The following is a 23,612-nucleotide window of genomic DNA, read 5'->3' on the forward strand; positions in this document are numbered from 1 at the left end:
CGCAGTGTTTACTCTAAGAAATGATTTGTCAGAGACTATGTTTTACAAAGACATTAAAAAAATACTAATGCTAAAAGGATCTATATAAGCAAAGAAGGTGGTATGATTGTGAGTAATTTCAAATAGTATTATCTGTATAAAACACAAACTAATGATAATGACTAACTTATGGGTGAAAATCATGGTAGAGCTAAAATACCTGACAACAACATGTAAGATGGCAAGGGGTGGGATGTTGATAAGAGTTACACCATCCCAAGGTCTTGTATTATTTGATGGTAGAGATGTTAATTAAGATCATATTTTGTGAAATTTTAATGGTAACTACTATAGGATATATGTAGACTGTTGATCTTCTGGACCAGCAAATATATATATATATATATATATATAGTTATAGAGAAAGCTTAAATGACACAACAGAATGTAGAAGAACAAAAAGAAGCATAAACATGGAGAGGTAACTATAAAACTTACAATCCGATGCTAGCAAACTCCCAAATGTATCAGTAAAAACTAAGCTCAGTAGTTAAAGGGCATAGATTTTTAGATTGGGAAAACTCTGTAAGTGGGGGTGTAATTTGGAGCTAATTCTCTGAGAATTACCAGATCAATGTATACCAAGAAGCTCAAATTGTTCTACCTTTTTAACTAAATAATACCATTTCTAGTAAGTTATCCAAAAGAAGTAATCAGAAATTCAATCATAGAAATATACACAAATAGCGACATATAAAACATAACACTCAAGGCAATATTCTAAAGTCATTAAAATAACATATCAATATACAATAGGATGACAATGTTTATGCTATAATGCTACGCAAAAAATAACAGGTTCCCCAAACCTTTTCTACAGTAAGAACTATAGTTTATAAAGTTTAATTTCCTTTTCTTTTCTTTTCCTTTCCTTTCTTTTACTAGTGCATGGAAGAGAGATGAAAATAAGTTGTCAAAATGTTAACAGAAGTCACTTCTTGCTGTTGGGCTGTTGGGTGACCAACTTCTTTTCCTTAGTATACTGATTTGATGCTTATGACCATGAAAGTGTATTATTTTTGTAATCAGAAAAATAGTTATTTTCCTTCAGTAGAACTCAAAGTGCGTTTCAAAAATACTTTATATGCAGTATAATTTGAGGCTAGCACTGTCATCAAGAGAATTTACATTTGCACATTTCCTTATAGTTTTACGTGTGTGTGTGCGTGCATGTGTGTGTTACCTTGTATGAACTTTATAAGAAACTTAGAGTAGGTAGCATTATCATCATCCCCTTTTCACAGATAAGGAAAGCGAGGGTCAGAGAAATTATAATATCCTAGCTTATAAAACTTTGCCTGGTGCTTGTTTTACAGATTGTTTTCTCTGTGCCAATTTTTCAAAATATGTACAGACTACTGAAGTATTTTCTAACTGTGTGGATCAATTTCTACAACATTACCGAACGGCATGAGCAATGGCTGAACTTAGTGAATATGCAAATATATGCACACACATCTCAGTCTCAGTTGGTACTTTCCCACTACTATAGGAGCACCGAGGCCAAGCAGCTGTCCAGATGTGACTCCTTAAGCTGTAACCACAGACATAAACACCTCTCATAAATGAGGAACATTCTCACGATCTTGACACTGCAATCTCTTAGCAACTTCCCTGTGTCATTAGGAAACATTCCTCAATCTCCCAAAGAAGGTTTGAGGTTTTTAGCTTTTTTTTTTTTTTTTTTTTCAATTTGTAAAGAGAAGTAGGGGAAGATCAAACTGGATAGCTGGGGGGACCAAATCTTCACGGTGTGTGGGACGTCTCAGCTCCCTACAGTAGCCAGCATGTCTTTGGTCCTGCTTTCCACCCTCTGGCTCATCGTTCAAGCTCAAGGTAAGTACTAATATATTGACAGTTCCAAAGAATTGTTTCATCATTGTCACATCTTTCCAGAATAGGGAGAGAAAACTAAAGAAAAATTCTTTGTTATCAAAGCTGAACTGGAGGAGTAACTTGTTCTTCTCAATATTTCCCTTCTCAATGGAAATTGTCTTCCACTCAGTTTCAAGAAACCAACCAACAAAAACCTTTAAATATCTTGTCAGTATTACCTCTCTTTCTCTAGCAATAGCCATAAAGCGGACTTCTGAACTACAGCCCTATGAAGTAGTTCGTCCTAAAAAACTACACATTTTACACAAAGGAGAGATACAGAACAACCAGACAGAGAAACATGGCAAAGAGGTAAGCAGTGGGATGACTGTGGGATTTTGCTGTCATCTAAAGAGACAGTAAAGGACCTTTTTACTAGTAGAAGTGATGTCACAGTCAACATCTAGTAGTTCAGTCTTGAAGCCCATTTACACGAATGTTCCCCTTTGCCCAAGAGAGGGCATAGGATTTCTCTAAATGCTTTTACAATTAAGCAGCAGGAAGGGAGTTAACTCCCACACTGGATCAGAAAAAATAAAACAGTTTGGGTGTTTCTCCAAGTCTGTGGGGGGAACAAAAAAAAAGGAGGACAGACGGCAGTATTTCTAGGAGGAGATATTACTTGCGAAGCCCACCAAACCCATGTCTTCTCCCTACCCTCACCCCCTGGCCCCATTGAATTGCCTTTTGTCTATAATAGAGAAATCATATTATCTCATTAATTAACAAGATTTTAAAAATGTATTATAGATATTAACTTTCTATTACATTTGTAATTATTATTCTATACAGCTACCTATATCATTATAATTATTTTAGATAAACTCATAAATATAAATTATCATTATATTATTAAATATTTTTAGGAAAGATATGAACCTGAACTTCAGTATCAGATGATATTAAATGGAGAAGAAGTCATTCTTTGCCTACAAAAAGCCGAGTAAGTTGTATTTCCTGCAAGTCTAATCACTGGATTATACCTAAGAGAATGTGGAAAAATAAATCTTCTTGAGACTCTATATACTGTAATTTGAAATAGAAGACATGAAGCATATTGAGCATTAGATGCTAATAGTTGGTGTTAATATTATCTAAGAAGTTTGATGTTTCCCTAGGAAATTATATGCAAAAAGTAAAAGAGAGCTGCACGAATGACTTGATTCCCTGCTGCTTTTGGAATTTACTGAGAATAATTTCCACCCAGATAAACTGAAACCTTTGATGTGACTTTCCATTACTTTTTGTTGTTGTTGTTCTGTAAAGCATTTTTATTTTTTTTAAACATCTTTATTGGAGTATAATTGCTTTACAATGGTGTGATAGTTACAGCTGTATAACAAAGTGAATCAGTTATATGTATACATATATCCCTATATCCCCTCCCTCTTCTGTCTGCCTCCCAACTTCCCTATCCCACCCATCTTAGGTGGTCAAAAGCACCAAGCTGATCTCCCTGTGCTATGCGGCTGCTTCCCACTAGCTATCTATTTTACATTTGGTAGAGTATATATGTCCATGCCACTCTCTCACTTCATCCCAGCTTACCCTTCCCCCTCCCCGTGTCCTCAACTCCATTCTCTACGTCTGCATCTTTATTCCTGTCCTGCCCCTAGGATCTTCAGAACCATTATTTATTTATTTATTTTTAGATTCCATACATATGTGTTAGCATATGGTATTTTTCTCTTTCTGACTTACTTCACCCTGTATGACAAACTCCATGTCCATCCACCTCACTACAAATAACTCAATTTCATTTCTTTTTATGGCTGAGTAATATTCCATTATATGTATGTGCCACATCTTCTTTATCCATTCATCTGTCGATGGACACTTAGATTGCTTCTGTGTCCTGGCTACTGTAAACAGAGCTGCAATGAACATTGGGGTACATGACACTTTTTGAATTATGGTTTTCTAGGGTGTATGCCCAGTAGTGGGATTGCGGGGTCGTATGGTAGCTCTATTTTTAGTTTTTTAAGGAACCTCCATACTGTTCTCCATAGTGGCTGTACCAATTTACATTCCCACCAACAGTGCAAGAGAGTTCCCTTTTCTCCACACTCTCTCCAGCATTTATTGTTTGTAGATTTTTTGATGATGGCCATTTTGACTGGTGTGAGGTGATACCTCATTGTAGTTTTGATTTGCATTTCTCTAATCATTAGTGATGTTGAGCATCCTTTCACGTGTTGTTGGAAATCTGTATATCTTCATTGGACAAATGTCTATTTAGGTCTTCTGCCCATTTTTGGATTGGGTTGTCTGTTTTTTTGATAGTGAGCTGCATGAGCTGCTTGTATATTTTGGAGATTAACCCTTTGTCAGTTGCTTGCTTTCTAAATATTTTCTCCCATTCTGAGGGTTGTCTTTTCATCTTGTTTATGGCTTCCCTTGCTTTGCAAAAGCTTTTAAGTTTCATTAGGTCTCATTTGTTTATTTTTGTTTTTCTTTCCATTTCTCTAGGAGGTGGGTCAAAAGGATCTTGCTGTGATTTATGTCATAGAGTGTTCTGCCTATGTTTTCCTCTAAGAGTTTGATGGTGTCTGGCCTTACATTTAGGTCTTTAACCCAATTTGAGTTTATTTTTGTGTATGGTGTTAGGGAGTGTTCTAATTTCATTCTTTTACATGTAGCTGTCCAGTTTTCCCAGCACCACTTATTAAAGGGGCTGTCTTTTCTCCATTGTATATTCTTGCCTCCTTTACCAAAGATAAGGTGACCATATGCGCATGGGTTTACCTCTGGGTTTTCTATCCTGTTCCATTGATCTATCTTTCTGTTTTTGTGCCAGTCCCATACTGTCTTGATTATTGTAGCTTTGTAGTATAGTCTGAAGTTAGGGAGCCTGATTCCTCCAGCTCCATTTTTCTTCCTTTAGATTGCTTTGGCTACTCAGGGACTTTTGTGTTTCAACACTAATTGTGAATTTTTTTTGTCTAGTTATGTGAAAAACGTCATTGGTAATTTGATAGGGATTGCACTGAATCTGTAGATTGCTTTGTGTAGTATAGTCATTTTCACAATGTTGATTCTTCCAGTCCAAGAACATGGTATATCTCTCCATCTGTTTGTAACATCTTTAATATGTTTTATCAGTGTCTTATAGTTTTCTGCATACAGGTCTTTTGTCTCCTTAGATAGTTTTATTCCTAGGTATTTTATTCTTTTTTGTTGCAATGGTAAATGGGAGTGTTTCCTTAATTTCTCTTTCAGATTTTCGTCATTAGTGTATAGTAATGCAAGAGATTTCTGTGCATTAATTTTGGATCCTGCAACTTTACCAAATTCATTGATTAGTTCTAGTAGTTTTCTGGTGGCATCTTTAGGATTCTCATTGTATAGTATCATGTCATCTGCAAACAGTGACAGTTTTACTTCTTTTCCGTTTTGGATTCCTTTTATTTATTTTTCTTCTCTGATTGCTGTGGCTAAAACTTCCAAAACTATGTTGAATAATAGCGGTGGGAGTGGGCAACCTTATCTTGTTCCTGATCTTAGTGGAAATGCTTTCAGTTTTTCACCATTGAGAATGATGTTGGCTGTGGGTTTGTCATATATGGCCTTTACTTTGTTGAGGTAAGTTCCCTCTATGCCTACTTTCTGGAGGGTTCTCATCATAAATAGGTGTTGAATTTTGTCGAAAGCTGTTTCTACATCTATTAAGAATATCATATGGTTTTTTTCCTTCCATTTTTTAATATGGTGTATCACATAGATTGATTTGCGTATATTGAATCCTTGCATTCCTGGGATAAACCGCACTTGATCATGGTGTATGATCCTTTTAATGTGCTGTTGGATTGTGTTTGCTAATATTTTCTTGAGGATTTTTGCATCTATGTTCATCAGTGATATTGCCCTCTAGTTTTCTTTTTTTGTGACGTCTTTGGTTTGGGTATCAGGGTGATGGTGGCCTCATAGAATGAGTTTGGGAGTGTTAGTTCCTCTGCAATTTTTTGGAAGAGTTTGAGAAGGATGGGAGTAAGCTCTTCTCCAAATGTTTGATAGAATTCACCTGTGAAGCCATCTGGTCCTGGGCTGTTGTTTGTTGGAAGATTTTTAATCACAGTCTCAATTTCTATGCTTGTGATTGGTGTTTACATTTTCTATTTCTTCCTGGTTCAGTCTCGGAAGATTGTGCTTTTCTAAGAATTTGTCCATTTCTTCCAGGTTGTCCATTTTACTGGCATACAGTTATTTATAGTAATCCTTCATGATTCTTTGTATTTCTGCAGGGTCAGTTGTTACTTCTCCTTTTTCATTTCTAATTCAGTTGATTTGACTCTTCTCCCTTTTTTTCTTGAGGAGTCTTGCTAGTGGTTTATCAGTTTTGTTTATCTTCTCAAAGAACCAGCTTTTAATTTTATTGAACTTTGCTGTTGTTTCCTTCTTTCTTTTTCATTTATTTCTCATCTGATCTTTATGATTTCTTTCCTTCTGCTAACGTTGGGGGTTTTTGTTCTTCTTTCTCTAATTGCTTTAGGTGTAACGTTAGGTTGTTTGAGATTCTTCTTATTTCTTGAAGTAGGATTGTATTGCTATAAATTTACCTCTTAGAACTGCTTTTGCTGCATCCCATAGATTTTGGGTGGTCGTGTCTTCATTGTCATTTGTTTCTAGGTGTTTTTTGATTTCCTTTTGATTTCTTCAGTGATCTGTTGGATATTTAGTAGTGCATTGCTCAGCCTCCATGTGTTTGTACTTTTTACAGTTGTTTTCCTGTAATTGGTATCTAGTCTCGTAGCATTGTGGTTGGAAAACATACTTGATACGACTTCAATTTTCTTAAATTTACCAAGGCTTGATTTGTGACCCAAGATATGATCTAGCCTGGAGAACGTTCCATGAGCACTTGAGAAGAATGTGTATTCTGTTGTTTTTGGATGGAATGTCCTATAAATATCAATTAAGTCCATCTTGTTTAATGTATCATTTAATGCTTGTGTTTCCTTATTTATTTTCATTTTGGGTGATCTGTCCCTTGGTGAAAGTGGGGTGTTAAAGTCCCCTACTATGATTGTGTTACTGTCGATTTCCCCTTTTATGGCTGTATTTTCCTTATGTATTGAGGTGCTCCTATGCTGGGTGCAAAAATATGTACAATTGTTATGTCTTCTTTCTTGGACTGATCCCTTGATCGTTATGTAGTGTCCTTCTTTGCCTCTTATAATAGTCTTTATTTTAAAGTCTATTTTGTCTGATATGAGAATTGATACTCCAGCTTTCTTTTGATTTCCATTTACATGGAATATCTTTTTCCATCCCCTCACTTTCAGTCAGTATGTGTCCCTAGGTCTGAAGTGGGTCTCTTGTAGACAGCATATATACGGGTCTTGTTTTTGTATCCATTCAGCCAGTTGATGTCTTTTGGTTGGAGCATTTAATCCATTTACATTTAAGGTAATTATAGATATGTATATTCCTTTTACCACTTTCTTAATTGTTTTGGGTTTGTTTTTGTAGGTCTTTTCATTCTCTTGTGTTTCCTGCCTAGATAATTCCTTTAGCATTTGTTGTGAAGCTTGTTTGGTGGTACTGACTTCTCTTAGTTTTTGCTTGCCTGTAAAGATTTTAATTTCTCCATCGAATCTGAATGAGATCCTTTCTGGATAGAGTAATCTTGGTTATAGGCTTTTCCCTTTCATCACTTCAAATATCTCCTGCCATTCCCTTCTGGCTTGCAGAGTTTCTGTTGAAAGATCAGCTGTTAACCTTATGGGTATTCCCGCCTATGTTATTTGTTGCTTCTCCCTTGCTGCTTTTAACATTTTTTCTTTGTATTTAATTTTTGATAGTTTGATTAATATGTGTCTTGGCGTGTTTCTCCTTTATGGGCCTCTGCACTTCCTGATTAACTATTTCCTTTCCCATATTAGGGAAGTTTTCAACTATAATCTCTTCAAATATTTTCTCAGTCTCTTTCTTTTTCTTCTGGGACCCCTATAATTTGAATGTTGTGTTTAATGTTGCCCCAGAGGTCTCTGAGACTGTCCTCATTTTTTTTCATTCTTTTTTCTTTATTCTGCTCTGTGGCAGTTATTTCCACTATTTTACTTCCAGCTCACTTATTCGTTCTTCTGCCTTAGTTATTCTGCTATTGATTCCTTCTAGAGAATTTTTAATTCCATTTATTCTGTTGTTCATCATTGTTTCTTTGCTCTTTAGTTCTTTTAGGTCCTTGTTAAACGTTTCTTGTATTTCTCCATTCTACTTCCAATATTTTGGATCATCTTTACTATCATTACTCTGAATTCTTTTTCAGGTAGACTGCCTATTTTCTCTTCATTTGGTGTGGTGTGTTTTTACTTTGCTCCTTCATCTGCTGTGTATTTCTCTGTCTTCTCATTTTGCTTAACTTACTGTGTTTGGGGTCTCCTTTTCACAGTCTGCATGTTCGTAGTTCCCATTGTTTTTGGTGTCTGCCCCCAGTGGGTAAAGTTGTTTCAGTGGCTTGTGTAGGCTCCTCGTGGAGGGGACTGGTGCCTGTGCTCTGGTGGATAAGGCTGGATCTTGTCTTTCTGGTGGGCAGGACCACATCTAGTGGTGTGTTTTGGGGTGTCTGTGAATTTATTATTATTTTAGGCAGCCTCTCTGCTAATGGGTGATGTTGTGTTCCTGTCTTGCCAGTTGTTTGGCATGGGGTGTCCAGTGCTGTAGCTTGCTGGTTGTTGAGTGGAGCCGGGTCTTAGTGTTGAGACGGAGATCTCTGGGGGAGCTCTCACCGATTGATACAGTATCTATGAGGGGCTGGGAGGTCTCTGGTGGTCCAATGTCTTGAACTCATGTCTCCCAGCTCAGGTCTGAGACCCGGCTGGAGCACCAAGACCCTCTCAGCCACATGGCTCAGAAGAAAGGGGAGAAAAGAAAGAAAAGAATACGTAAAATAAAGTTATTAAAATAAAAAATCAAAAGATATTAAATTAAAATTTTTTAATTAAAAAAGAAAAAGACGAGAGCAACCAAACCAATAAACAAATCCACCAATGATAAGAAGCACTACAAACTATACTAAGATAAACATAAAAATCAGAAACTAGTCAGTCACATACAGCAAACCCCAAGTCTACACTTGCTCTTAAAGACCACCACCTCAATTTTGGAATGATTAGTTTTGTATTCAGGTATTCCACAGATGCAGGGTACATCAAGTTGATTGCAGAGATTTAATACGCTGCCCCTGAGGCTGCACAGAGAAATTTCCCTTTCTCTTCTTTGTTCGCACAGTTCCTGGGGTTCAGCTTTGGATTTGTTCCCGCCTCTGCATGTAGGTCACCCTCTGGTAACTCTTCTTCATCCAGACAGGAGGGCATTAAAGAGCAGCTGATTTGGGGGCTCTGGCTCACTTAGGCCATGGGGTGGGAGAGGTATGGAATGCAGGGTGAGCCTGCAGTGGCAGAGGCCGGTGTGACGTTGCACCAGCCTGAGGTGCGCCGTATGTTCTCCCAGGGCAATTGTCTCTGGATCACCGGACCCAGGCAGTGGCGGGTTGCACAGGCTCCCAAGAGGGGAGGTGTGGATAGTGACCTGTGCTCGCACACACAGGCTTCTTGGTGGCAGCAGCAGCAGCCTTAGCATCTCATGCCCATCTCTGGGGTCTGTGCTGATAGCTGTGGCTTGCGCCCATCTCTGAAGGTTATTTAGGTGGTGCTCTGAATCTCCTCTCCTCATGCACCCCAAAACAGTGGCCTCTTGACTCTTAGGCAGCTCCAGACTTTTTCCCAGACAGCTGTGGCACACTAGCCCCCTTCAGGCTGTGTTCATGCAGCCAACCCCAGTCCTCTCCCTTGGGTCTGAACTCCGAAGCCAGAGCCTCAGCTCCCAGCCCTCACCCACTCTGGCGGGTGAGCAGAGAAGCCTCTCAGGCTGGTGAGTGCTGGTCGGCGCCGATCCTCTGTGCGGGAATCTCTCCACTTTGCCCTCTGCACCCGTTGCTGTGCTCTCCTCCGTGGCTCTGAAGCTTCCCCCCTCTGCCACACACAGCCTCTGCCTGCAAAGGGACTTCCTAGTGTTTGGAAATTTTTCCTCCTTCACAGCTCCCTTCCAGAAGTGCAGGTCCTGTCCCTATTCTTCTGTCTCAGTTTTTTTTTTCTTTTGCCCTACCCAGGTACGTGGGGAGTTTCTTGCCTTTTGGGAAGTCTGAGGTCTTCTGCCAGCGTTCAGTAGGTGTTCTGTAGGAGTTGTTCCACATGTAGATGTATTTTTGATGTACTTTTGGGGAGGAAGGTGATCTCCCCGCCTTACTCCTCTGTCATCTTGAAGGTCCTCTCCTCCATTACTTTTATAATAACATATATCTAATGCTCATTCAGGGCACACAAGTTTGAGATAGATCCCAGGGTATGGGGCTCCACCAAGTTCTATAATAGTCAGTAAACTTCTCCCTGAATGCAGTGGTCCTTCATGTGTATTTATGACCCAACACCCTACAGAGATCCTTTGGAGGCTATATCCTTGGTTCAAAGAATCCCAAAATAATCCATTTGAAGGTAGAAAAATTCCTATGTGATTTTTCTATCAGAAAAGTATTTCAGGGTATTTATTTCCTCAGATCTAAGAGGTCTAACTAATGCTTTGATTTGCTTCAGGAGCAGACTTCTGATGTTGGAAAAGGACCAGTGGTCAGAATGCCAGCTCTTTCTCACTGTAGACATTATCATTCCTTTAGTACTGATGATCTTACAGGAATATTAGCCTTTATTACCACCATGAGAGTATCATGCAGCTTTCTGCTCTCTACAGGCATCTCCTGGGGCCAGACTACCTTGAAACATATTACTCACCCAGAGGAGAGAAAATCACAACAAGCCCTCAGAACATGGTAGGTTCTGAATGCTTTCTGGGACTCTTGCTTGGATCTGCTGCTTACATCATAAGATTCATAGGTTCAAGGGCAACTTAAAAAAAATTAAAGGACTTGAAAACAGGGTGATCATCTAAGACCAATGAGATAACAGATGAAAAAAATTGTATCTTTTTTAAAAGATAGGAGTAGTAGGAGGCTTCCAAGTGTTGCATTTTTAGAAGCAACCAAAAGTCTGCTTTCCCCTAAACCATCTTATCAATAGGTTAGAAATATTGTCCCCTAGGTACTTGAAGGGTCATGTCGCTGTTTACTGTTTTCTAATGATATATGCATTTATCCCGAGATCAGCAAAGGTATATCAATTGTTTAATTAATATAATTTTTTATCTGGTTAAACTACCATCATATGAATAATGCCAAGGTATAGATATCAGACATAGAGAATCAAGGCCAAGGGAAAAACAGGAAGAGAATATAAAAAGACTCATTCATAGAGTATTACCAAGCTAAGCAAGTTTCTCAGAGCCACCCTCCATGGTGCCCCAAACATCTATGTTTCTATAAAAGAACAGACAAGACTTATGCCACAGAATGACTCTCCATTCCCTTCTCAAGTCAAGACTCTCATTTCATGGATGTCTGGATTGTTGCTAACATTGACCTCTGGGGAAAATATCTGATAAATTTATTCATGCTCAAGTGTGAATGGCCAGTGATATCTTAATGTGATACCTTTTCCAAGTCGTCTATAAGAAAATGTTTATGATGACAAGGTTTCTTACAAAGGAAAGAAAGACACATATGGATTTTCAGGCCCTGAGGCAAGTCAGTTTATTCTGAGCAAGAGTTTATTCATTAGCTTTCTTGGATCATTCTACATAAGTGACCCACTACTTTGCTTCTACGAAGTGCCAACCATGTGTGAATCTCTAGTTGTAGACAAATTCTCTGGGCTTTGGATGCTGGTAAAGGGATGCCACTAACACACTAGTTAAAATAATGAGTTGGACCAGTTAGTCTGAGGGGCTCAGGAGTGGTGGTGTGGCCCCTTGAGGACTCTAGAATCTGGAAAAATGAATACCTCATTTTATTGATATGTGATGCACAGTGGAGCTTGCACAAGGGAACTAAATTCTCAAAAGTTGACACTTAAACCTGAGAGCTCTTGGGGAGTGCTATAGATCCCACGGGGGAACTGGCTACTTCTCAAATGCAGCATCCACTCTTGCCATGAGTCCATTTAGATTCAAATTCCCCGTGGAGTAGTTCATGAAACCTCTGAGGTTCTCAATGTTTTTGTTTCTGGGAACTGGTCTGGCCACAGCCACTACTTGAAGAACTTTCCTACATATTCAAGATAAGAGCTTTCAACACAACTGTGATATGTTTATTTTTGTAGTTAAAAAAAAACACATTTTTTCCAACCTTAGGAACACTGCTACTATAAAGGACACGTCCTAAATGAAAAGGATTCTGTTGCCAGCATTTGTACTTGTGATGGGCTGAGGTGAGTGCCACTTGCAAAAATGTTAAACATCAAGCACCATTTTGTTACACAAATTTGAGTCTTTCTGAACACCATATCTTCTTACTATCTTGGTAAAATTGTTTCCATTGATAAAATGTTGAATATATGTGGTTAAAGTGAAGAATAATGTATCATCCTTGCACTCATTATCTGCAGTTCTAGTAAAAGTTAAAGTTAGCAATTTTTAAACAAGTACTACATTCTGGAGCTTGATGATATCTGGATCCATTTTCATGTTTATCACCCACTCTACCACTCACTTCCCAAAACCACCTGTTTCAGTTTCTTAAAGATTCTACCCTGCAAATGTCATGGTTGAACATAATTTTTAGAAGTTTGTGTGTATGGGTGTATGTGTGTGTGTGTGTGTGTGTGTGTGTGTGTGTGTGTGTGTGTGGTATTTCTGTTTACTAAAGTAATTCTTGCCAATTAGGGGAAATTTTTAAAGTGTGAGAAAGCACAAATACAAAAATATCCACCATAAAATTTTACCTCTGAGTATCGCTATTATTAATATTGTCATGGTTGCTGCCTTTTATGCATACAGACAAATATATATTTTACATGATTGAAATATGAAATAAAATATACATGATTCTTCTGCCAACCTGGGACATACACATGACATCATAAGCCTTTTACCAGATCATAAAATACCTTCATAGATGTAATTTTTAACAGCTGTGTTGGCTTTCTAATATTCTATCATATGGAGTTACTTTGTATTTCTGAACTAATCTTCCTTCTAAGAAGAGAAAATCTTTAAGTTAATACTAATTACAAACTGTTCCTCTGGCTGATGTGCTCATCATTCTTTCTCTCTTCTGGGGTTCTTGGTATCTAAACATGCCTTTACTGCATTTTCTATTATATGCCTGGGACCTGCCAAGAAATATTTGCTAAGTATGAAAATAAACTATGGTGTAAATTCCAAATTCTTTGGGATAGCTTCATCTTAATACATCTTGTTCAGAATTCTCTAGGTAATTAAAATAGGCTCTATTTTAGTATTGATAAATACTGAGTATAACTTATGTTAGCAAAAGTTAGCTGCAAGGCCTACAAATGAAAACTCTATGTGTGATCTTGGGATTCAGGGAGAGGTATCCCTCCACTCTGGTCAGTGGATGTGACTCTGGCAGACAATCTTGAAATATGAGCCTCTGTATCTCGCAGGGGATACTTCACACATCACAATCAGAGATACATGATAAAGCCTCTGAAAAGCACAGACCAAGAAGAACATGCTGTCCTCGTATACAACCAGGAGGAGCTAGACCCAGCTAATCACACCTGTGGTGTAAGAAATGTTGGCGGGAAACAGGGCCTTATTCGAACCTCAAGGTCACTCAAAGGGCCAGAGGTGAGTGCAGCTTTCCGACCAACATTCACTTCAGCAATGATGTATGAAATACTGGTGCACCCAGCAATGACTCGTATGAGTAAAGCCCAACCCTTATTTACTTATTTAAATCTCTTTGTAAGCTTTTTTAATCTCTTAGGTTGAAGATATTAACAATGTTCTTTCACTCTTTGTAAAGAAAGACTTTCTTCAGGCTGAGAAATACATCGATCTCTTTTTGGTGCTGGATAATGCCTTTGTGAGTACGAAATATAAGTACTTCTTGGCCAGTTAAGTCAACTTTTAAGTTTTCTTATCAAGCGGACACAAGCAATAAACTATTCTAGCTGTAAATACAAAGCCTGTCCACCTGATTGTCTTGTCTGTTCTACCTGTTTTGTCAAAAATAGTTGTCATTCATCCCCCCCTTTAAAATCTCCTGCCAAAATATTCAGGTATTGGAAATATACTTAATGCCAGATAGCAACAGTAAAACCACCACAATAACTAGAAACATAAAAGAATGGGTTACTAAAATCTTTTAAAAGTTCTCACTATAATACATATAGACATAAAACTATATATACTTTACAAATTATGTTCATATGGTCAAAAATACTAGAATCTGTGCTTCTAACTCTCGAATACTGCTTTATAACCAAATTTTAATAATATTAAATTGGTTTAAAAACATTGAAATTAACTTGATTTATTCAACTTAATTTGAATTGATATTTTATATGAATGCCAAATTGTTCCCCTGCCAAAAACTTCTTACATTTGAATTAGAATTTGTTGAAATAGATTCTTATATAAGATAGATGTGGAATGAATAGACATTTATTTACATTGAAATGTGTAATTTTTCTTAGAATGTAAAATCCTGTACCCCATCAGCTTCCTCACTTTAATTTGTGGTTTTAATTACTCTTTGCATTTTGTGTTTTACAGTATAACATGTATAATAGGAATGTAACTTTGATAAGAAGCTTTGTGTTTGACGTGATAAACCTACTCAATGTGGTAAGATATTTGTTCTCTAAACATATATTTCCACACAGGAGCTTAGGGCTTCCCTATGTGTTCACCAAATAAGGAGCTGGGAGAGTCACAATGGCTTAAGGCCAGCAGTTTTGGGAAATTTAGCAGATAATGATCAACATCAAGGTAAAATCACATATACTGTAGCAAAGGCAACTTCTAGGTTTTCTATTTTCAAAATTCGGATACATTTATCCATCACTTGTGGTCAGTAAAATACTAAAGAAATCTCTCCTACTATATAGCACAGGAAACTATATTCAATATCCTGGGATAAACCATAATGGAAAAGAATATGAAAAAGAATATATATATATATATATATATATATATATATATATATATAACTGAGTCACTTTGCTGTACAGCAGAAATTAACACATTGTAAATCAACTATACTTCAATCAAAACTTTAAAAAAAAGAAATCTCAAACATTTTCATGAAGAAAAATGTTCTTTCCACAGATTTATAATACCATAGATGTTCAAGTGGTCTTGATAGGTATGGAAATCTGGTCTGATGGTGATAAGATAAAGGTGGTACCCAACGCAGATGTCACCTTTAACAACTTTCTGAATTGGCATCGTTCTAACCTGGGGAAGATGAAGATCCATGACCATGCTCAGCTACTCAGGTGAGCACACGCTGGACAGGGCCAGGCCTATTTTGGCAGAGAAGATAGTTATCCCAAAGGTTTCTTGGCAGAGACTCCTGTTCAATTCTACCTCCCTGATCAGTTATCAGAGAGCCTAAAGTTCTACTAATAGCAGTTCACCTGTGAGATTATGGGAGATCCATGTCAGAACACTAAAATTGACTCTTGGATGTGGGATAGCCATCTGTGGTCATTATAATGCTATAGAACAGCAGAAGCTTTTCTGGGGCCTCGTGAATATGAAAAGGGTAGGGGAACTAAGGAAATCTCAAACATCGTTGAAAAAAGCTGATGGTTCCAAAGATTCAAATTCTGACAATGTACCTGTAACTTTCACACAGTGGAGTTGGCTTCAAAAATCGAATTACAGGACTGGCAGCCTCGAATTCCTTGTGCTCCCCATCGTCTGTTGCCGTTATTGAGGTTTGTAAAAATATAGCTCCATGAGGTTCTATAACCTCCAGGAAGACAAGCACAATGTCTTATTCAGAGTTAGCGCAATGTACATTTGCTGAATCAGTAAATAAAAGTAGAAATGAACCTCCTGCTAGATCACTACACTGAAGATTCCTTGGATTATGAAACAGAATATCTCTTTACATTGACCATCCCAGAGGTTTCATTCTTTAGTTTGTGTTAGGGAGTAAAAACAGGAAGATTGGGACATAAAGGGAATCCAGGTATCCTCTGGGGCCCGAGGCAACTTCAAATTAATCATCCCTAGTATCTATGTCCAGGAAGGTCAGACAAAGTACATGCTGGTGTCATATGGCCAAACACTACCAATGTCATAGGCATCACGGCAATAGTTTTTGGAGGTCTTTGAGTACATACTATGGTGTATTTTAATACTTCTTATGAAGAATGGAGTTATCATAATTTAACCATGGTTTACCAAGAATTCATCATTAATTCAGCAAATATTGATTGAGCACTGGCTCAATGGTTAGATTACCAGGAGGCAATCATTTCAAATGTTTATGCAACAATTTACAATAACCAATGACAGGGGAAGAAGCTCAATGATTCAATAATTTTCATCTGTCAAACTATTTTTTTGTAACACTGAACATGGCAAAAATTAACAAATAACTGAATAAAATCAGAAGTAATAGATATTTCTATTTTTTTTTCCAGGGTAAGAGAAAGAATAGTGTCTCTCTTGTAGGAGTGGTGGCACATGAGTTGGGTCATGTCCTCGGTATGCCTGATGTTCCATATAACACTAAGTGTCTCTCTGGGAGTTGTGTGATGAATGAATATCTGAGGTGAGCCCTTGTCACCCTAGAGAAAAAAATATTTCTTAAATCTTAAAAGAATTTCAGATGCAGGCTATATAGTTGGATGGACATTTTTTTTATGTACGGCTGTGTTTCCTGCTAATTCACCCTCCAGCTTCTTTTTTTTTGGCCGCACCGCACAGCTTGTGGGATCTTAGTTCCCCAACCAGGGATCAAACCTGTGCCCCCTGCATTGGAAGCACAGAGCCTTAACCACTGGACTGCCAGGGAAATCCCCACCCTCCAGCTTCTTGATGTATAGGACTTACTAGCTAGCAGAGTTCATTATTTAAGATCTCCAAATATGCCAAGATAAGAGTTTATAAGTATAATGACCATGTTATTTTAACTTAAAATAATTTTAGCTTAAAATAATATATTTTCTAAAAGTATTTATCTAATTAAGATGATGACAACATCCTTATAAATTCCCATCACCAATCAATTCATTTTTATGTTATTAATAGCTGCCTTTTAATTCCAGGCACTTTGCAAGGACCTGGGATAGAAAAATGAAAAATCATACCTTGCTTTTGAAGTGTTCATAAATAGAAAGATAAATATGTCCATAGAACCTCTAATTCTGCAATTATTTCCTTTCACTATTCATTGTTATTATCACTTACCTCTTAGCCCTCGGCGAGATGAGTGAATGATAATAAATGGCGAGGCTCATCACTGCTGCCCTTTAGGACAGAAGTGAATCCACACGGGAATTTAAATTCTTCCAACTCTACAACTGGGTGTCTAGGAAAAGAATTTTCCAACCAGCATAGTATGCATGCTCTATCATGCTCCACATATAATATGGTCCATTTATACTAAATTTGGAATTTTCATTGAACTACGTAATATAGTTAGACAAGTCAGATTATCATGTTCACTTATCACTGTGTGTCACGGTATTTCTCATTTTTCTTCTGGTTACAGTTCAAAATTCCCAAAGGATTTCAGTACAGTCAGTCGCTCACATTTTAAAAAATATATTTTATCTCAAAAACCAAGATGCTTGCTGCAAACACTGGTTCCTAAAAATATGATGATAAAACCAGTGTGTGGGAACCAACTTCTGGAAGTAGGAGAAGTCTGTGATTGTGGCTCTCCTGAGGTATGAAAATACCCACGGTTTAAAAAATGTACTAAAGAGTTATTGTTGCATAAGAATTATACTGTTTTCTTTTTCTTTTTTTTCCTTTAAAATGTTTTTTTGGAAATTCTTTTTAAAGACAAACTTGGCATCTTAGTAAAAAGTAGGCTTGCACTTGTTTTCAGTACTGCTTTTAGTAATCTTTTGAAAAGCATTTCAATGCCAGGATACCCTTATGACATGACTGTATGAAGTTCAGTGTAAAGAAGTAAATCATTAACTATAAGATGTCACTTATGATCTTTCCTAGATATATTAGTCAGAAATTCCTAAATCACATAAAGTCACAGCTGATCATTTGTTGAGCAATAACAATTAAAAGTCTAGAAGTAAGTTCTCTCTATAGAAAAAGAGCTGGCCTTCTCTCATCAAACCAGTGTGTGAATGAGGAGAAATTAAAACAGAAGCAGAAAAAAGAAAAATCACACAAACCTGTAGAAAATGGGTTAACATAGAACGTCTAAGATAATTACTATACTTCTGCTAATCTTCATAAAAATCTGACCCCTTCAAGGCATCAGCGTACTCTAAAGAATGTCTCTGATAGAATGTTTACTAGCAATCCCAGATTAGATTTCTAAAAGAAAGCATTCTATTTTCTTAGCTATCTTCTTTTACTTTTAAGATTGAGAAAATGAGTTACTATTTGAAGATAATTTTTATGTGTCAATCTGCAAAATGCTTTTATAATCACAATCTCCTTATTACTCACAACAAATCTACAAAATAGGTTTGTTATTTTCCCAATTTAGAAAAGAAGTGAGACACAGAAAATTTAAGTAACTAGATCCAAGATACAAACCTAGTAATTGGTGAAGCCTACTGCAGCCCAAGACTTATCCATTACTTTAAGAGGCTCTATGACAATGAGGAAGGCATGTAATCTCTCTATGCCTAAGTTTATTTATTCAGAAATTTTAAGCTATTGAATTATATTAAAAGTTTACATGGTGCAACTTAATCATTTATAAAGAATATTGCAAATATTCTCTTAATTATAATGAGACATGAAATTTTACAGATGATGTGATACCTTACAATAAGTTAGACTTATGTTTATCTCATTCTTACTTCCTTACATTCCCATGTGGTTTCTTGGGTGGAAGATCATTGAAGTTGTTCACAATCTTTGGTATTTCTAATTTCAGCAGGTAAATAACGTGTATTCAGTACATACAGACACACAAAAAAAAGAGGGAGGGAAGGGAGGAGGAGAGGAGAGAGAGGAACTACTATATATTATGTATAATACCTAATATTCTTTAAGTATATCATCCAACTGCTATACTGTTTCCATATCTTGTTGATTTTCTTCTTCTGTAGTTGAATAAAATCAGAGTTAGAGAGTTCTAGCTTACGAACAACTGAATTTTTAAACAACTGTTTTCTTATCTAAAAAGTAGTGTATATATACTTTATATAGTATCCTTTAGTGAAAAATCCAGTTTTCCATGATCTTATATGCTATTTTATTATTTTTATGTACATATGCAGGTATTTTTCTAGATTTAAAAAATAATTCTATCTACCTGTCTAGATATTATCACACAACCGGAATGCTATTTTAATGACTGTAACTATGTAACACACTTTAATATCTTTAATAGAAAATTTCTTCACTGGCTTTTTTTTTTTTTTTTTGCAGTGTTTACATAGCAATTATTCAGTGTTCATTCTTCTATAAAACTCCCAGTAATTTTTTTTTTTTGTCAACTTGTCCACAAATACAATTGAGATTCTGGTTGAAACGTGTTAAATTCATAATTCACTCTGAAGGCCACTGGCATTTTCACAATATTAAGTATTGTCTTAAAAGACAAGTTGCCTTTGAAGTTTTTCAGGGAAGTTATATAAAATGTTCTTCATGCAGTTCTTGCACATTTTGCAAGTTTATTTTGAAGTATTTTCAATTTTTTTCTTTTTGCTATTAATATGTGTAATGTTTTCTTTTTTATTTAGGTTCTAATTTATTAGTGTTCTTGACGTTATTTTATTGTTATCTTAAACAGCTATCTTAGTGACTCATTCAAAGTTTTTAGAGTTGATCCTCTCTTTTTTTCCTAGGTCAAGAATTGTAGCACATATGAATAATGAAAGTGTGATTTTATGTTCCAATTCTTATACTTTCATGTATTTTTTCACTCATAGCATTTGTCAGAATTTACATTAAAATATAGCCTACGAGTAATTTTTAAAATTAATTTTTATTGGAGTATAGTTGCTTTACATAGCTTATAAATAATTCTTGTCTTATAGTTTACATTATTGAATATTTGCTATTCATCAGATAGATTTTATCATAATGATGCATAACTCTGTTCATAGTTTACTAATATACGCTTAAATAAGTAAATAATGGCTACCTAATTTGTACTAATATTTGCCATCTATCACAATAATATTAGTTGTTTTCTCCCCTCAGCCTTTTAATATGATGGATTATATTACTTTATTCTGTACAGTTGAGTCACTCTTGCATTTTTGGTGACAAAAAAACCCTGCATAGTTTATAACAGAGAGCTGTTATATTAATAAGCTAGTGTTTTACTAATATTTTATTCAAGTTTTTGCATTTGTACTCATAAATGAGAACAGTATGTATGTGTATATTCATTACCAAATCTCATTATCGAAATTATGCAGGAGTGGTAAAATGAACTGAGGATTAAGAAAATTTTTTTCTCTATTTTCAAGCTGTTTTGAATAGTATAGAAATATTGTCCTCTGAACTTTTAAATTAACTTACATGTAATACCATGTGGGCAAATTTATTTGGGATAATTCTTGGATAATTCTATTTTTGTCCTTTTTAGGAGGTAGTTTTCACTACTCAGCATTTTTTCTATTATTAAATTTCCTTGGTCATTTACACTGCAATTTGTATAGCAGAGTAATTTAGTTTAGAAAGTGAAATTTCACTGTCATCTTGTACCAGAATTCTGTGCACCTAGTCTACAGGAAAAAAAATACTTGAACCCACTTTCGCATTGTGTGTGTGCTTTAAAGGAATGTGCCAATCCTTGCTGTGAGGCCATGACCTGTATGTTAAAACCTGAAGCTGACTGTGGAAAAAACAGTAAACCGTAACACGTAAGACTCTTTTTTCTTGCTGTTTCCAAATATTTTCAAACTTCTATGTGATTTAAGAAAGATGTGACACTGAGTTCTACAATACACTAAAACACAATTTATTTTACATTTTTTAAATGACTCAGTTTCAGAAATGAAAAAAAACATCAATATGAACATAAATAACTCAGAGTTGTGTGTATACTAATATAGTAATGAGAAAAGTGGCTACTTTATCATCTACTAGATCAGGACTGCTGAAATATGTGCTAAAATTTGTATAAATTTCTATTAGATAGTTATAAGTTTAATACAAAGTAATATGACAGAACATTTTATTTAAAAGGGTCTCAATTGAAGAGCAAATTTTGTTTTTAAGTGCTGATCATTGAAACTTGCAGGGTAGTCAGAAAATAACATTTAAGAACACACTACAAGATTTAGCAATTTTATTCCTTTCAAAATGCCTCAATAATTCATAATTCACTTATTTTTGTGTTTTACACACTCCTACATGAGTTAGACTAGGAAACCTAATTGTTCTGAATATATTCCTTTCAGTGAAAAACAGTCTCCAAATCTAAAAATGGCAACAACAACAAAAAGTTATAAATAGGGAAAGGTTCAGGATAAATTATATTAAAGGAGTTATTCTTACAAATCCCCACCCTTTCCTGAATTTCCTGAATCTTTTCTGGGACGGAAACTGCAGAGAGATTATAAAGGGAATAATCGCCTCAAAAACCATTGACTATAACTTCCTCAAGGAAAGGATCAGAAGGGTCATAAGATGAGGAGCATCATTCATTCTCTCACCAAGCATCACTGCACTCAGCTGAACCCCTGGTGTGACCCACTCTGCAGGGAATGCTAGACATTAGGCCCATTTTCTTCCTCTGTCACAGAGACCAGAAGCATAACATCACAAAAAATACCCATTCAACTCTTTAGGGGCTTGGAATGATAGGTGGGCATGCCCCATTACCGGGCAAGGTTGGCAATTTAGTATCATGGAGAGAAAATTGGACTTGGACTCAGGAAACTTCAATTCTTTTCTTAGTTCTTCCCAAAACTAGGGACTTTAAGCCAAGTTATTTAATTAGTTTTCTCACCTGTAAAATGAAGCTAATGATATTGTCTTTCAGTAGGGTTGTTACCATTTTTTAAATTCTATAAATATTTATTATTATTACATAATATTTTATAATTTATAATAACCATGGCTTCCAAACTTTTTTCTTTTGATCAGAGAATGAATCCAAAAATCCATTTCACTGAGATGCTACTTGCCAGGACAAGAATCAAGAAATCTAAACATGCCAGGAATCTTGCATATTCTCACTGTTGTCCCGAGACATATTTGGCTTTTCACTTGTCATTATGCTTCCTATATTTTTACCACTCCAGCCAACAGGTCAATAAATGTATTTAGAGAAGCTGCATGTTTTCTAAGCCTGATCTTTAATGCATTTTTAAGGACCCTGAAGCTGTTGTTTAGCTCTGCTCTTTGGAGAACAAAAGAAATTAGCCTTTGACTAAAACACCTCAAAATGTTCTGCTGGGGCTTCCCTGGTGGTGCAGTGGTTGAGAGTCTGCCTGCCAATGCAGGGCACACGGGTTCGAGCCCTGGTCTGGGAGGATCCCACATGCCGCGTAGCGGCTGGGCCCGTGAGCCACAGCTACTGAGCCTGCGCGTCCGGAGCCTGTGCTCCGCAACAAGAGAGGCCGCAATAGTGAGAGGCCCGCGCACCACGATGAAGAGTGGTCCCCGCTTGCCGCAACTAAAGAAGGCCCTCACACAGAAACGAGGACCCAACACAGCCATAAATAAATAAATAAATGAAACAAACTGTCAACAAGTAAAAATAAATAAACACTAAAAAAAATGCTCTGCTGAATTATGCAGGCTCAATTCAGAATTGTAAAATGACAAGTGACATGTGTTTTAACCCCACTTTTTTTTTTTTTTTTTTTTTTGTGGTACGCGGGCCTCACTGTTGTGGCCTCTCCCGTTGCGGAGCACAGGCTCCGGACGCGCAGGCTCAGTGGCCATGGCTCACGGGCCTAGCCGCTCCGCGGCATGTGGGATCTCCCCGGACCGGGGCACGAACCCGTGTCCCCTGCATTGGCAGGCGGACTCTCAACCACTGCGCCACCAGGGAAGACCCTTATTAAGCATTTTTAATTTTGTCATGTGTAATCCTTTCACCATCACATTTAATATTAATCTGGAGAAGTCTGCATTGCTTACACTGGAATTTAGCCACCAAGGAATGCTTCATTCATCTATTGGCTTAATGAACCACAATGTCAATGAATAAAATCACAACTTTTTGAGGATTTTCTGTGTGGTCATTTTCAGAAATGAATATTTTCTAGTTTAGCTGTAGGTCTGTGTTAGACGTTAAAGCCTCACATAATTAGACAATTTTCCCTCTGGTCATTTGACGGCATTGCCACGAGAGCTGGGTATCGTGGAGATGGAGATGGAAAAGGTCACATCATATTTTAATGCCCAAAATGAAATGACTTGAGGCCAGTCGCACAAGACTAGACTTCTTTTTGAAGTTTCTCTGAACTCTTTTTAACAATTAAAATAACTGCCCACGTTTCCACTGATGCCTGGGCTGGAAGAAGAGGAACTTAAACATACTTCTAAAGGTTAGGTTTTGAACTTAAACATACTTCTAAAGGTTAGGTTTTGGAACAAGCAACCTTCCAGAAAGCCCTGCTTGCTGGTGTCGGCTGCCTTCCCCTTCCTTGCTTCCATATTACTGGTGGGTTTGTAACTACAAGTGTTACAGTGAAGCTGCACATCTGATGTTG

General features: G+C 36.7%; 1 protein-coding gene across 6 annotated transcripts; it reads left to right on the forward strand.

The window, feature by feature from the left end:
- The first annotated feature begins 1,546 nt into the window (after positions 1-1,546).
- Positions 1,547-22,175, forward strand: ADAMDEC1 (ADAM like decysin 1). 6 transcript variants are annotated; one of them, XM_082619063.1, is made up of 14 exons: positions 1,547-1,875; positions 2,108-2,226; positions 2,781-2,857; positions 10,660-10,738; positions 12,154-12,230; positions 13,428-13,614; positions 13,793-13,852; positions 14,545-14,616; positions 15,100-15,269; positions 15,632-15,713; positions 16,428-16,558; positions 17,501-17,678; positions 20,724-20,807; positions 22,036-22,175. In XM_082619063.1, exons 1-13 carry the CDS (start codon positions 1,827-1,829, stop codon positions 20,802-20,804), a joined length of 1,362 nt encoding a protein of 453 aa, XP_082475189.1. In that variant the 5' UTR covers positions 1,547-1,826; the 3' UTR covers positions 20,805-20,807; positions 22,036-22,175. The 6 variants fall into 6 exon arrangements, 5 of the variants coding, with proteins under 5 accessions (XP_082475189.1, XP_082475191.1, XP_082475190.1 ...); XR_014293909.1 differs by lacking the exon at positions 17,501-17,678; XM_082619065.1 differs by lacking the exon at positions 2,108-2,226.
- Positions 22,176-23,612: the final 1,437 nt, after the last annotated feature.

This window comes from Mesoplodon mirus (genome assembly GCF_964341445.2).
Source record: "Mesoplodon mirus genome assembly, chromosome: 1".
Classification (NCBI taxonomy): Eukaryota; Metazoa; Chordata; class Mammalia; order Artiodactyla; family Ziphiidae; genus Mesoplodon; species Mesoplodon mirus.

What these genes read in the sequence shown, in the direction of transcription:
- ADAMDEC1 (XM_082619063.1), top strand. Translation starts at nt 1,827, where the DNA reads ATGTCTTTGGTCCTGCTTTCCACCCTCTGGCTCATCGTTCAAGCTCAA. An exon ending in CTTTGCCTACAAAAAGCCGA is followed by an intron (nt 2,858 to 10,659) that starts GTAAGTTGTATT and finishes TGCTCTCTACAG; the next exon opens with GCATCTCCTGGGGCCAGACT. An exon ending in CGTCTGTTGCCGTTATTGAG is followed by an intron (nt 15,714 to 16,427) that starts GTTTGTAAAAAT and finishes TTTTTTTTCCAG; the next exon opens with GGTAAGAGAAAGAATAGTGT.